The sequence below is a fragment of the Berghia stephanieae genome, chromosome 3, assembly GCF_034508935.2.
Source record: "Berghia stephanieae isolate SIO BIC M18660-M18661 chromosome 3, UCSD_Bste_1.3, whole genome shotgun sequence".
In the NCBI taxonomy this organism is placed as follows: Eukaryota; Metazoa; Mollusca; class Gastropoda; order Nudibranchia; family Aeolidiidae; genus Berghia; species Berghia stephanieae.
In genome coordinates this window covers 43,128,430-43,142,885 of record NC_088362.1, presented here as the reverse complement: position 1 = coordinate 43,142,885, position 14,456 = coordinate 43,128,430, and the positions used below count along the sequence as shown (strand labels likewise).

The 14,456-nt window shown below is 33.4% G+C and overlaps 1 protein-coding gene across 1 annotated transcript in view; it reads left to right on the top strand.

The window, feature by feature from the left end:
• The window catches only part of LOC144969243 (dynein axonemal heavy chain 8-like), a 113,132-nt gene that overhangs the window by 73,082 nt on the left and 25,594 nt on the right, over positions 1–14,456 (top strand). Inside the window, exons 55-68 of the mRNA XM_078908355.1 lie at positions 740–874; positions 1,129–1,251; positions 1,808–2,021; positions 2,603–2,709; positions 5,190–5,353; positions 6,628–6,838; positions 8,033–8,155; positions 9,036–9,166; positions 9,918–10,071; positions 11,586–11,750; positions 12,081–12,307; positions 12,599–12,677; positions 13,158–13,301; positions 13,785–13,961. Of these exons, the coding sequence (XP_078764481.1) occupies positions 740–874; positions 1,129–1,251; positions 1,808–2,021; positions 2,603–2,709; positions 5,190–5,353; positions 6,628–6,838; positions 8,033–8,155; positions 9,036–9,166; positions 9,918–10,071; positions 11,586–11,750; positions 12,081–12,307; positions 12,599–12,677; positions 13,158–13,301; positions 13,785–13,961 (2,154 nt within the window). The remainder of the gene's footprint in view (positions 1–739; positions 875–1,128; positions 1,252–1,807; positions 2,022–2,602; positions 2,710–5,189; positions 5,354–6,627; positions 6,839–8,032; positions 8,156–9,035; positions 9,167–9,917; positions 10,072–11,585; positions 11,751–12,080; positions 12,308–12,598; positions 12,678–13,157; positions 13,302–13,784; positions 13,962–14,456) is intronic.

Here is a 14,456-nt window from a genome sequence, read left to right as displayed (position 1 = left end):
AATGCGTGTAATGTGGTTACTCCATTTCAGATTGTGAGATATTTTCATTCTATAATATTTTGCCGATTCAACTTTCTTGAGCATCTGTTGATGGAGGTTATGAAGGTTACTGGCTTTATTATGTTGGTTATAGTCATTGTATTGCATGTTGTTACATTAAATTCCATTAACCATTTTTCTTCCCAATGTTGTAGTCTGGACAGATCATTGTAAAGTCATTGCAATCTTTGTCAGTACGAATGTGTCTATATAACAAAGTGTCATCGGCAAATAGGCAGACATTGGATGTTATGCTGTCTGGAAGGTCAATAATTCAATAATTTTGTTATTTTCACATTGACTGGAGGATGATATGGGCAATCTTTTGTTGAAGAGTCTAGTTTCACACATTTAAGATATAGTCATATCCTGGAACTGCTTTTTCCTGGTGGTCCCACAAAATCTCGATGTTACATTCCTGACACATTGTTAGAAGAAAATCCAATGACAACAATGACAATCAGGAGCAACATGAAAGCGTGCTTTGGATTAAATGTTCTACTAAAATTATTTGAATCTTGAGGTTCTTAATAAGAACTTTGGAGACTGTTGAATGAATGATTTTGTCGTGAAGTCCTCAGTTGTGTAAATGTATTTTTAGTTTTCTGCTCTCCTTTGATAGTCAAAGTCATTACCTATTTCCTATTTTTGTATTTCACTAATTTCCATGTGTATTCATTCCGTGACTTTTACATTTTAGGGAGTGTTGCTAATTGGCGAGCAGGGAACAGCCAAGACAGTCATGATTCAAGCTTATATGTCTAAAGCAAACCCAGAGATTATGATGAGCAAAAGCTTTAACTTTTCATCTGCATCAACCCCTGGCATGTTTCAGGTTCGTGTCACCATTTTTTAAAACTAGTCATCAGAACAGCCTTGTGAATGTCTTAAATATAATTACTCAGTGTATTTAAATTTTGTCTTGTTTATTTTTTATTACTTTTTTTTTTGTCTGTTTTCTAAATTAATCCTTTTCAGGATAAAACTAAGGTGAATTTGTTTTAGCAAACATGAAAAATTGTGTTGTTTTGGTCTGGTCTGCTCCTAGCATTTTATTCTTTTAATAGAATCCATATTTTTTTGATACAGAGAACAATAGAAAGCTATGTAGAAAAACGAGTTGGAACAACATATGGCCCACCAGGTGGTAGATGTATGACTGTGTTCATTGACGATATCAATATGCCTGTTGTCAATGAGTGGGGGGATCAGGTAAATTTTTGTTGCTAGATTTTTTTTTCAAATTAAATTTGATTAACTTGCCATTGTTTTCTGTTACTTCTCTCGGTGGTGGGGCAAAAGACAAAGCTGATGTGAGCAGGAATTGAATGTATTGGTCATGCTTCTCTGCCTAATTAGATCTCCCAAGCTAAAAAAAAATAAATTACCGAAGTAGGCTGTAAAAAAACTCCGCTTTCCCCTAGATATTAATTTATTATTTCTTTTCTTTATAGCCTGCATATGTTTAAGTTCGTTTTTACTCCATTAAAAAATGTTCGTAGCATGAAGCAGCTGGAATTTCTTTTAGGTTGTTAAAATATAAAACGATTATTGATTAACTAGCTTCTTTAAGTTTCTTCTTTAAAAATCGCTTTAAATTCTTATTGTTTTGCATGTAAGTCAATGTGATTTTCAAGTATATTAACATTTAAGCCCATTGAAATGTTTAATTTGTAGACAATCTGAAAAGTAATACTGATCACTTGAATTCTCTGAGAAATGTGCATAAATTTGTACTTAATAATATTCTTCATTTGTATACTGGAAGGTGACCAATGAGATCACTCGTCAGATGATGGAGATGAAGGGCATGTACAGTCTGGACAAGCCAGGAGATTTCCTCAGCATTGTAGATATTTCCTTCATGGCAGCCATGATACATCCTGGTGGTGGTCGCAATGACATACCCGAGAGACTCAAACGACAGTTCTGTATCTTCAACTGCACGTTGCCCTCAAACACTTCTATTGACAAGATCTTTGGTGAGGGAAATGCAAGAATGAATCTTAAATTCCCTTTTACCCCAAATCAAGTCTTCCTTTCTTTTTTGCAGTTACAGAATACTCCCAAGGCTTGTGCATTATGTTTACCATTTTGTGACAATTTTGGTTTCCTGCTTACTTTATCCAACTATAGTAGAAGCTTTAAAAAAGCAACTTGCAGACAATTAGAAATACCAATTTATATCCATGATTTTGATTCCTTCATTACTTTCTAAACATTTATTGATTACCCCTGCTTATTTCATCGACTTCTCAAATTATTATTTCTTCAAATGTTGACAAATCATTAAAGCTTACAGCAGCCAATGGTTGTGATGAGCTTGTCGTTTCCCTCACAGCAATTGGATTATACTGGGTTCAGTCCTGACTGTCCCACCTACGAATATTTGAGCATCGCAGGTTTTTGTCAGGTTGATTTTTGAAGAGTTAAATGTGGCTTTCAAGTCAAATTTTCTGTTTAAAGATTTAAGCATCTTTTTTTGCTTTTTATTGTATAGAATTTTTGTCCTTATTTAATGAATGCATCTATATTATTGTTTATCCGCTACCTATCAACACAGGTATCATAGGAGAAGGATACTTCTGTGAGTCCAGATTTTCTCCTCCTGTAGTTGATTTAATCAAGAGGCTTGTTCCAGTCACTCGTATCTTATGGCAACGAACTAAGGTGACATTGATTTGATGGGGGTTTTTTTGGTTTGTTTTTTTTGGAGATTCAATCATTTTTATTTTTTTTTCTTTATTTTAATCACTTCTGTATATTATAAGAATGAAATCACTTTTTAGTGCATGGTTTAGAATATTCATTATTTTGATGATAATGACTAAGAGGCTGTTGGCGATGATGACAACAACAACAGAAAATGCAATAATAATGATGATAGTTATCCTAATAATTATGATATTAATAATAATGATGATTATGGTGATAATAATGATAAAAAAATGATAATAATAATAATAATAATATATTATTATAATAATAATAATAATAATAATAATAATATAATAACAACAACAACAACAATAATAATGATAATGATAATAATAATAATACTAATAATAATAGTAATCATAATAATAATAATAATAATATAATAAATAATAATAAAATTAATAATAATAATAATAATAATAATAATAGTAATAATGATAATAATAATAATAGTAATAATAATAATAATAGTAATAATAATAATAATAATAATAATAATAGTAATAATAATAATAATAATAATAATAATTAATAATAATATTTAGACTCCACAAACAACGGTAGACTGGTTAATTTATTTGGATCTTTTTTTTTTCGACTTTGGTTCTTCTAGTTTTGTTTTTGTTTTTGTTTTTTTTGTGTTTTTTTTTTGGGGGGGGGGGGGGGGTGTGTAAAATTTAGTCCCTTCTTTGTTTTTATCTGTTATGTGTGACATCTTTGTAAAAAAGTTATTCAACATCAGGCACCACATTTGATCGGCTGTTCATTGAATTGTAATTATTTTTGTATGTCAAGAACAAATGCAGTTTGCACACTGTTCATCCAATCAAGCCAAGTAGAAAATGAAAACCATAGTGATGTCATGTTTGTGAATTTGTGCACTTTTAATGGTAACTAGAGACTTTCAAAGCGATGTCAATAGGACACACATATACTTGACTACACCTTTAACAAAATAATGCCCCATTAATTGCCCAGACAAAACATTAGATCCGCTTTTATGAGGCCAGGATTACATCAGATGAAGCAAGCAACAATGATGCAAGCACAAATTTGGTCAGTGAATCGCCCCACCCCTTAGAATTTGATCATAAATGTATGACACGTTTCATGCCTTTGGAAGATGAAAGGGCAATATAATAAACATTGACACTGCTCAAAATAACTCACCCTTAGTATACATTTGTTGAGTGTGTATATCATTCATTGGTGTTGCAGCCTGTGTAGTGAAAACGTTTTATCTGGTATTGCAGCCCTGTTTTCATTGTTTGTATGATATTTTAATGCAACAAATTAGGAAAGTTTCCATAAGATCTTCAAAATGAATGCCAGGCTTAGGCAAATCGGTACCGATTAGCTGGGGACCCTGCCACAGTTGTAGGGGTAAATCAATTCCCTGGAATTTTGTCCCAATTTACAGGGTTTCTGGGTTGAGAATTACCGAATTTTGAGGTCCTACTGTTATAATAATAGTAGCAATAATAATAATAATAATAATAATAATAATAATAATAATAATAATATTGTTAACTATTATTCTTCTTCTTATAGTTAATATTTTTATTATTATTATTATTATTATTATTATTATATTATTATTATTATTATTAGTAGTAGTAGTAGTAGTAGTAGTAGTAGTAGTAGTAGTAGTAGTAGTAGTAGTAGTAATAGTAATAGTAATATAACAGTAAAATATTAATGATAATAATAATAATGATATTATGGTATTGATGATGATGATGACGTTGATGATGTAATAATAATAATAATAATAGTATCAATGATCAAAGACATATTATGTCAGCTGCAGTATCCAAGTTGCAAAGCGACATACCTATTTTAAATCAAACAACCGACTGCACCATTACTTTTGTTTACCTTCACAAAATGGTCAACTGCAAAGATAAGATTTAAAATAAAAAGAAAATGGAATGCGATAGACTCAGTGGCATTGCTGTCTGCATAGTTGATGGACCAATCCGTGTTGTTTTTTTTTTTGCCACCTATCAATGGTAATTTGCCTTTTGTTATTTGGAAATAAAATTCAAAGTTTAGTGAAGCTCTGGAATTGTTTCAAATTACTGGCATACATTCTGCTTTACCAATAAAATTCTGTCTCAGACAGATCATTACAAATGAGTGGCTGTTCTGATAAAGCAGTATTCCAAAAAATTACTCGCTTTGACTTTGTTAATCTTTCATTGGCTTAGGAATCTGATCTATGGCATTAAAGTGTGTAATCATGGGAGTTGATAAAATGGAAATTAAAGATTAACTCCATTTTAAATATTATCTCTCTCTCTCTCTCTCTCTCTCTCTCTCTCTCTCTCTCTCTCTCTCTCTCTCTCTCTCTCTCTCTCTCTCTCTCTCTCTTTTTTTTTTTTTCCTTCTTTTGTTTTACTATTTTCCCATTGACACCATATTTCATTCAGATTAAGATGTTGCCAACACCAGCAAAGTTTCATTATATTTTCAACTTGAGAGATCTGTCTCGGATATGGCAGGGCATGCTTTACATTGCACATGAAGAGTGTTTCACTCAGAGGACAGTTATCAATCTTTTCAAGCACGAAGTTTGTCGTGTCATTGAGGACAGGTAAGACAAAGTACACTTTGATTTTAGATCTGGCATTTGAATACTGTTCATATTTTCTTTAAGCAAAGTAGTACACCAAAATATTAGTCAAATATTTCTTAATGCCCTGGTAATTGAATTAATAGAATACAGAATTGCATTCAAAACAGATCTGGTTTAGCCTTTTTTTTTGACATTCCTGTCCACCTTGTAGTGATTTGATAGCTGTGGTCCTGGTACAAATTACTCCACATTAGACCAGCAGAAGATTGTGAGCAATTGCTGCTGTGTAGTCTAGTGGTATGACACTCGCTTTCGGATCGGGAGGTCCTGTGTTCAAGCCTTGCGCTCGGCGCATAGTTGAGTTCTTGGAAAAGGCTCTTTACTCACATTCTCTCACCGTACTCAGGTGTAAAATGAGTACCTGGTCGTTAACAGCGTTGTCTTTGTCCGAAAAATTGTAATATCGCCTGACAGGCGTTATGTTCCGTCCTACATGTTAAATGTTGCTGTTGACCAGGGACCCCTTGTAAAGCGCTTTGAGCACATTTAGTGGATATTGCACTATATAAAGCTCAAAAAATTGCTATTGTTCAATAAACATAACATTAATCTGGATAAAATCTTGTCTTTACAAACCTTATGGCTCTGAACAACATCGTACATGTTTTCTTTTTGCCCAAAAAGAAAATGATGATCTACATTGCCACTATTGTATGAACATGCAATAAACCAGCAGTCATGTTTCTGATGAGAGGAAGTATATGTCACTCATCACATCGAAGAATAACAACTTGGTGAACTTTTAAGAAGAATTAGACTTTATTGTGTATCTTTTTCTTTAACATTTTTTTCAAAGAGGGGGCCACTTATGTCCTTAAACGATCAAACTTAGTCTCTTTTAAAATCATATTTTTCTCATGTTCACCAAGAAACCAGTAAGAGCATTGCGACTGTTCCAAGGAGCAGTCATGTCACTGTTACTAATCTGTGATTAAGATATCATGTCAGGTAAGTGTAAACTCAAACCCTGCAAGTAAAAAGGATTAACAGGTTTATTTTTTTAAGGATGGTTCGAGATGGTCAAATAGATGAGTCATTTCTCACATGAACCCAGAAGTCCTCGGTTTGAGCCATGTTTATTTCACTGAGCAATAAATTTTCTCCTATTGCTCGCTTTGCCTAGGTTATCTCTCTTTTTTTCACCCCTACCCTCTCAACGTCTCTTTCCCAAATTTATAACAATCTGCCATCTCTCAGCCATCTATTTGTTAAATGATTATGTTCAACCTCAGATTTGTGAATGAGACTGATCGAGCATGGTTCCAGAAAGCCATTACCTCAGTTGTGTCAGAGGAATTGTCAGAGGAACTAGCTGGCCTGATGCTAGAAGTACCGCATTTTGTTGACTTCATGAGAGATCCTCCAGAACAGGGGGACCAGGAAGAAGGCCAAGCTGCTGCTGCAGAAGAAGAAGACATGGGAGCACCTAAAATTTATGAAATGGTTTGCAGTCATCTGTTTGTTTTGTTTATTCTTTTTTTTTTTTGTATTTTTTTTTGGGGGGGTGTATTCTGCTCTGTTTTTTGGGGATTTTTTTGTGTTTGATTTTTAATGTCTTTTTTCGCTTTGATTTTGTTTGTGACTGATCTTTAAGGCCTCTTCAATGGGAAAGACTTTATTTCTCTGATTTCATCTGGTCTGAAATGAGATTTTACTCATGAAATTAATCTCTAATTTTTAATATTGATTCTGGGTGGGGTTTCTGACCTCCAATAGTGGGCAGGGAGGCACTTACTGTGTCTTCTATCCCCCTGTATCTGTTTTCCAAAATGTTTTCTGTCTTTGTCTTGGAATGAGATTGCTTTGTTTTGTCCAGGCCCTGGACAGATACCCTTGCTGTGAGGGAAACAGTCAAATGTATAGTTAGAGTTTTGGGAGATGATACTTTTTCCCTTGTAAATCATCTGTCATGCACTGTATTGTTTTGTTTACATATTATTGTAAACATTTGAGTGTATACCTCTTAGTTGGGACCTTGTGCTTGTGTCTGGATGAGACTTTTAGGTGATCTCAAACTAAGTACTTTTACAGGGTGCTCTTGGAATCTACGTCTGTTTCCTATTTGAACCAATTCCCCTTTGTCTTACCTTTTCTTGGGTGCTTTAATTGTAATTCTAGAACTTTTTACCATCCCATTTTCTTCCTTTTTACTGGCGCTGATATGACTTCAATGTGCTGCAAGTGCCGTAAAAACCTTAAAAACAAAAAACTAAATTTGCATTATTTATGAATCATAGATTTACAGCCTTCTCTATCCGTTTTAACAGATTGCTCATTGCTCTCATTGTCATTTTGAACCATAAAATTATTGAACTCTTGCGTTTGAAATTTTGAACGGGTTCAAGATTTAAAACACGGGAGTCCAGAATTTTTATTTATGACCTCACCTATATTATTTCTTATCAAAATCTTTTCTCTTTCAGAGAGAGTGATTAGTTCTCTAATTTACCGATTTGATATTTAGAATTATCATTATGCGTCAAAACCTATTTAAGTAAAACTTCATGTATGTTTGAGAAAATATATTCTTGAACTGCTACATTTTTAGATTTCTAGATTAACGTAGACAAATTGATAAAAATAAAACTTCCCAAAATGATGAGTGAATATATATTTTTATTTGGACATGTCCTGTAGGTGGAAAGTTATGATGTGATTAAAGATAGATTGAAATACTACATGAAAGATTATAATGAGAACGTACGTGGTGCCCATTTGGATTTGGTCTTCTTTAACGATGCCATGGTCCACCTCATGAAGGTAAGACTTACCAGTGTAATCAATTTATGTTGAGTGAACAGAACTTTTGACCACTTCCTGTATGGGTATGAATATATTTAAAAAATGAGAATTAAAGTAAAGAGTTTAACTGCACTACTATGAGATCATACAAGTATTGGCCACTAAGAAGACTTGACCTTCCAAAGATTTTGGTCAAACTCCATTACTCCCAAAATCTTTTTGTTTTTTATGGCCCTGCTACATACACCTTTCCTCTGATGCTTAGAGTGCCTGTTTCATCAATATTATTGGTTTCGCCTAAGAGAGAAACATTTTATGGCAATTTAATTACAAATTGAGAAGTTTGGCTTATGGTAGCAACCACTCTATTATAGTGAGCAGCTTACATTTCTTCTGGGTCAGGTGATAAAGACAAATCACAGTATTTGGTTGGGTTTTTTTTTTTTGTTTTCTTTTCTTTTATGGTTTGGGGGGGGGGGTATCTTTCTTCAAAGGAGTGCTCATAATATTGAAAAGTACTAATTGCTGGAATTGCTAAGGTATATCAGATTTTATATTTGATACTTACAATTAAAATCACACGACAATGGTTCCTTTAGAACGTCAAAATGGATGCAACAACTTACTTTGTTGCCATGAATAAAAATGAAAGAAAAGGGAAAGTACCATCATGTTTGCATCTGGACATGGAACTCTTACCACCTGCTGTGGTAAGGTTTATTTGTAATAAAAAAGTGCAAAGACATAAAATATAAAGTTCTAAAATTGACGAAAATCTAGCAACTGGTGTCTCTCTTACGTTTCAATCTTGTTGTCAAAGTCTCGTCAAATTGATGAAAATTATGGGTGAACAACAACCAGTTTCTTTACAATTACAAATACACTTTGTGCTGTCCAGATTTCAAGAATCATTCGTACTCCTCGTGGCTCTGCCCTCCTAGTGGGTGTTGGTGGTTCTGGTAAACAGTCTCTATGTAAACTGGCCTCCTACATAGCTGGATATGAAACATTTCAAATTACTATCACAAAGTAAGTTAGAAAGTTTACTTGCATTTCATTTTTGTATATAATACCTAATATCTCTGTTTGTTTTTTTGTTTTTTCATAAAATGGTAATTGATTTTTTAAAAATTCTTTACTTCGTTTACTTCATCTTTGGCTTCAAAACGTTGTATGCTTTTTATAAACTATGCATTTTTTTTTCATGGAACAAAGACATAATAAGCCCATCAGGCAGCTTGTTATTTATGTTTAGAATTTCAATTCTACCAGGCTGCAGGACGAATAAAAAAACAACTTTATCAAGTACTCTGAGCTTGGCAAAAGCTGTGAAAATTCACTGGCAGTCCCCATATAATGTACTGATTCTATTAATTGGATCTAAGTAATTTGATTTGCTGACTCCTTTCAAAAGTGAATACAACAAAATAACTAAGTAGATTTAAAGACCCATTAATAGAAAAGCACACTCTCTTACATCACAATGATGTCAGTGTTGTGAGTAACTTGCTAATAAATGTAGTTGCAGTAGTTTTGATGGTGGCGCAAAGCACAACCCCCATTATCAATATTAACACGCAAAGGCTATTAGCCCAAACACCTTGATGCATTATAGCAAAATATTATGTGCTTGCAGGATGCAGAGCGTATGCTAACAGCTGTGCATCATATGTATATGATTGTACATTGCCAAACAGTCTAAGTACACAGAGCACTTAATGTGGATAAAATGATATTTTAAAAATTTTATATTGTCTTGTATATTTTTTTGTCCTTTCAGGACTTACAATGTAGGCAACCTAATGGATGATCTCAAGTACCTTTATCGCGTAGGTGGATTACAAGGCAAAGGAATCTCATTCATCTTTACTGACAACGAAATCAAAGATGAGGGATATCTGGAATATCTAAATAATGTGCTTAGCTCAGGGGAGGTTAGGATTGTCTCTTTTTATACAATAATTTATCTTTCTTCTTTTTCACATTCTACTCGTGCTCAATGCACTAGTAGCTTGATTAGGAAAATTCTAATCCAGGTTTGATTCTATTCATATATGATTAGATCTTTAAGAGAGCGATGGTGATGATGATATGGGAAGCTTCAATAGATGAGATAAGATGAATGATAATCAACATTATGGAATTCCTCTTTTCAAAAAAAAAAATGCTGGAAGAGTTGGATTTTAAGAAAAAAGAGCCAAGTAATATACAAGATATTGCAATGTTTACACGGTCCTAAATTGTACACTAATCTTCTAAAAATGGAGTTATTTACCTTAGGTAAATTTTTCGAAGTCACAAGCGTGGAATGCATTTTTGTGGCCATTCATAATTGTTGATACTGCTTTATATTAATTTGTTCCATATATGATTTAAATAGTTTTTCATTTTTCATTTTTGTTTTCCCCTAGATATTTTAAAAGGTTGGTATTAACTCAAAAGTCAGAAGACAGGTTCATTAGGTCCAATTTTTCAATCTCATGTTATCAACATTGACTGAGGAAGATTCTTCTGTTAAAATGCTTGAAACCTTCACTCTGAATTCAGAGTGAGAAGTAATAGAAAAGTGAAAACTTGTTTCAATTAAAATTTAGTTATTTGAAAAGAAATAGACATTTCAGTAACCTTTTGATTAAGAGAAAACAAGTGTTCAATGGAGAGGATTCTACTCGGTAAAGTGGCTTTGGCATTAGCAAAGAATGAACTTATAAAATGATGATAGAGAGAGATAAAAATAATTTTGATAGAAAAATGAAAGCGATGGATTATAAGCCAAAAGTGCAATCTAGTACCCATCACGTGACTGAGAAAAGAGAGTTTTGTCAAAGTAACATACAATCATCACTCGTTTGTTTCATGCTGGAGATACAAAAACCTGATCAACTCTTATTAAATAAATCTCAACCCTTGTGTAAGCGAATATCTGGTTATAGGTAATGATGGATATTTTAAGTTTTATAAGAGAAATATTAGTCATTTATTAAATTTAATGGTGAACGCTGCCTTTCATCATCAAATCTTTTTCGTTGTGAACATTATCTTTCACCATCAAATCTCTTTCATTGTGAACATTGTGTTTCACCATCAAATCTCTTGTATTGTGAACATTGTCTTTCATCATCAAATCTCTTTCACTGTGAACATTCGTCTTTCACCATCAAATCCCTTTCATTGTGAACATTGTCTTTCATCGTCAAATCTGTTTTATTGTGAATATTTTCTTTCATTATCAGATCTCTTTCATTGTAAACATTTCTTTCATCATCAAATCCCTTTCATTGTGAATATTGTCTTTCATTTATCAGATCTCTTTCATTGTAAACATTTCTTTCATTATCAAATCTCTTTCATTGTGAACATTATCTTTCATCATCAAATCTGTTTCATTGTGAACATTGTCTTTCAAGATCATATCTCTTTCATTGTGAATATTGTCTTTCATTATCAGATCTCCAATCTTTTTGCCAAAGATGAAATTGATGAAATACTAGGAGAGCTAATCCCTGTGATGAAAAAAGAATTTCCCAGACGTGTACCTTCTCAGGAAAACTTGTATGACTATTTCATGACAAGAGCCAGGGCCAACCTACACACTGTACTTTGTTTCTCACCAGTGAGTAATCTTGTTTGTTTCGGGTTTATTTTTCTTCTAATTCACACTATTAAAAGGTCAAGAAGCTTCCAGAATGCTCAGTAACTGCAACTGTTTTTTTTAAAATGATATGAAATAATTATGTGGATGATAATGATATTTTTATTATAGGAAAGATGCCGCAAAATGAAAGAAAAAGAAAGAAAAAAAAGCCCCAATATAAATTCGTTGAAGAGTTTACTTTTCAAATTGAGACATTTTCTAAGACTTTGGCTCTGATAAAAACACCAAAATATTTAATGCAGAGAGATGCGCTTATAGGCACTTTTGACATAATTTGTTTCATCGCAGGTGGGAGAAAAATTCCGCATGCGGTCCTTGAAATTCCCAGGACTGATCTCAGGCTGCACTATGGACTGGTTCATGAAATGGCCTAAAGATGCCCTGATCGCTGTGTCCAATCACTTCCTGGGGAATTTCCAAATGGAGGCAACTCTGGAGCAAAAAGCCAGTCTGATCGTCATGATGGGAACAGTACAAGACATCGTGGCTAGCACCTGTGTGGAATATTTTGAAAAGTAACTTGATTTATTTCTCTTCTTTGTCAAGGCATTGCACTTTAACCTAGTCTCACTTCAGATATTTTGACGGTTTTTTAAATACTATTGGGGGCTTAACTACAACTGCTAATGAATCATCTAATCAGGATTAACAAGTTGGTTCTCCAGTCATTCTTTTATTCTTCGAATACTAATTCACAAGATATGCTAATTCATTTATGAAAATCTTTACATCCTGATCAATTAAAATAACATCAATTGAATTTATCTTCTATCTTTCCACTAATCAAAGTTTAATTCATTCCTTAGATTTCGACGCCAAGCAAATGTCACTCCAAAGTCCTACTTGTCATTTTTAGATGGATACAAGAAATTATATGTGACCAAAGTGAGTTGATTGTGATTTATTCAATGTAAACTTACACCTGAGCCAAGCAGTAACGAAGGAAGTTGAACTAATTCATTTAATTATTTTATAAAACATCAGTCACTCAGTTATTAAACCCTTTGAGCTATTATGGTATGCACCGGGTTTTATTGCAGATATGGAGAGTTACAAATTAATTGCTTTGAATAGGATGCTAGTCCCTTCCACAAGGTCTAATATTAGACAGCTACCTATTCATTAGTTAGGTAAGATAGTCATAAAAAATTGGTGCAAACCAGGTTCATTTGTTACTGAGTTAGGGGGAAGGGGTTAGGCTCTACCTTGTGAGCTATCAATGCATATATATCAAAAGAGAGTCTGATGTCATTGTAATGGAAATCACTTTCACGCAGACCAGCGTCCAGTAGCAAGCAAGTGTTATGCTCAACCACTTTATATCACAACAGCCTTTTGCTCTATTTATTTTCAATTTTATTGCAGGTTGGGGACCTGAAAGAAATGGAACGCAAAATGTTGGTGGGACTTGAAAAACTTCATGAGGCATCAGAGTCGGTAGATGCATTGAGTAAAGAGTTAATGGTGAAAGAAAAAGAATTGGAGGTGGCAAACAAATCTGCTGACAAGGTGAAAAGATAAGAAACAATGTGTTAAAAACTGTTATCGATAGAATTAATTTTAGATGGTAAATTTAACTGTTCATCTGATTCAGCCATTTTATTCTTTGTTGCATATTGGTTTAACTACAGTAAACCCGTTTTTTCAAATAGTGAAGAATCAGATTATTGATAAAAACTTATTATCTTATTTATTTCACATGTAATAAAAATGGGTTGTTTCTTGTTGTGATCAATGAATATCAAACTTTTGATGAGAGTAAAATGTTAAAAAGATGTAAAGTGTTAAAAATGAGTGAGAAATGAAATAGAAATATTGTTGCAAAACTCTGTGAATGAATCCTTATGTTTTGAGGCTAATCCTCTAATACAAACTTGAATACTGCGATGTATAATAATTATGAGAAATCATCAATAAGTGAAAAATTATGATTAAGCACATTTCTACTGAACATAACCACAGTTTTGTTATGCTCATTATTCAAAATTTTAGATCGTTGCAGAAGTGGCTGTCATGGCCGAGGCAGCAGAAAAAGTGAAAGCCTCTGTCCAGAAAGTAAAAGACAGAGCCCAGGCCATTGTGGATGACATTGCTGTCGATAAAGGGATTGCTGAAAAGAAGCTGGAGGCCGCTAAGCCGGCATTGGATGCTGCTGAAGCTGCCTTGAAGGTCTGTCTCTTGAATGAGTTACTGATTTTTGTTTGTTTTTTGTTTTGTTTCTTTTTATGGGGGGGGGGGGGTGTTGTTTTTTTTATTGGATGGAGGGGGTGTTTTGCTGTTGTTTTTGGCCTCCTTAAGTTAAGCAAAATGGTTGACCCTCACTGCAGGAATCTTCGAGCTCTTACCTTGAAGTAGAGCAGACGTCTGTGAAACAAGGGGTATTGCAGGCTCTGAAATGCATCTATCTGTTATATGTTTTTTGATTATCTTTCTTTTCCTGAATGCTTATATAACTTAATAGGGTTATGAACGCTTGTTTACTTCTAAAAAGAAATTAAACTCACTTAGTTAAAAGCATTTTAAAGGATAAGTATATATTGCCCTTGGGTTTCTATGATCGCTGAGACTTTCACTTGGGATGCAGTTTAAGAAACGTATATGTTACTTCATTGCTATTGATTTGGCTGATATAACAAGGCTATGTAAATGGACATGGGTTTTATG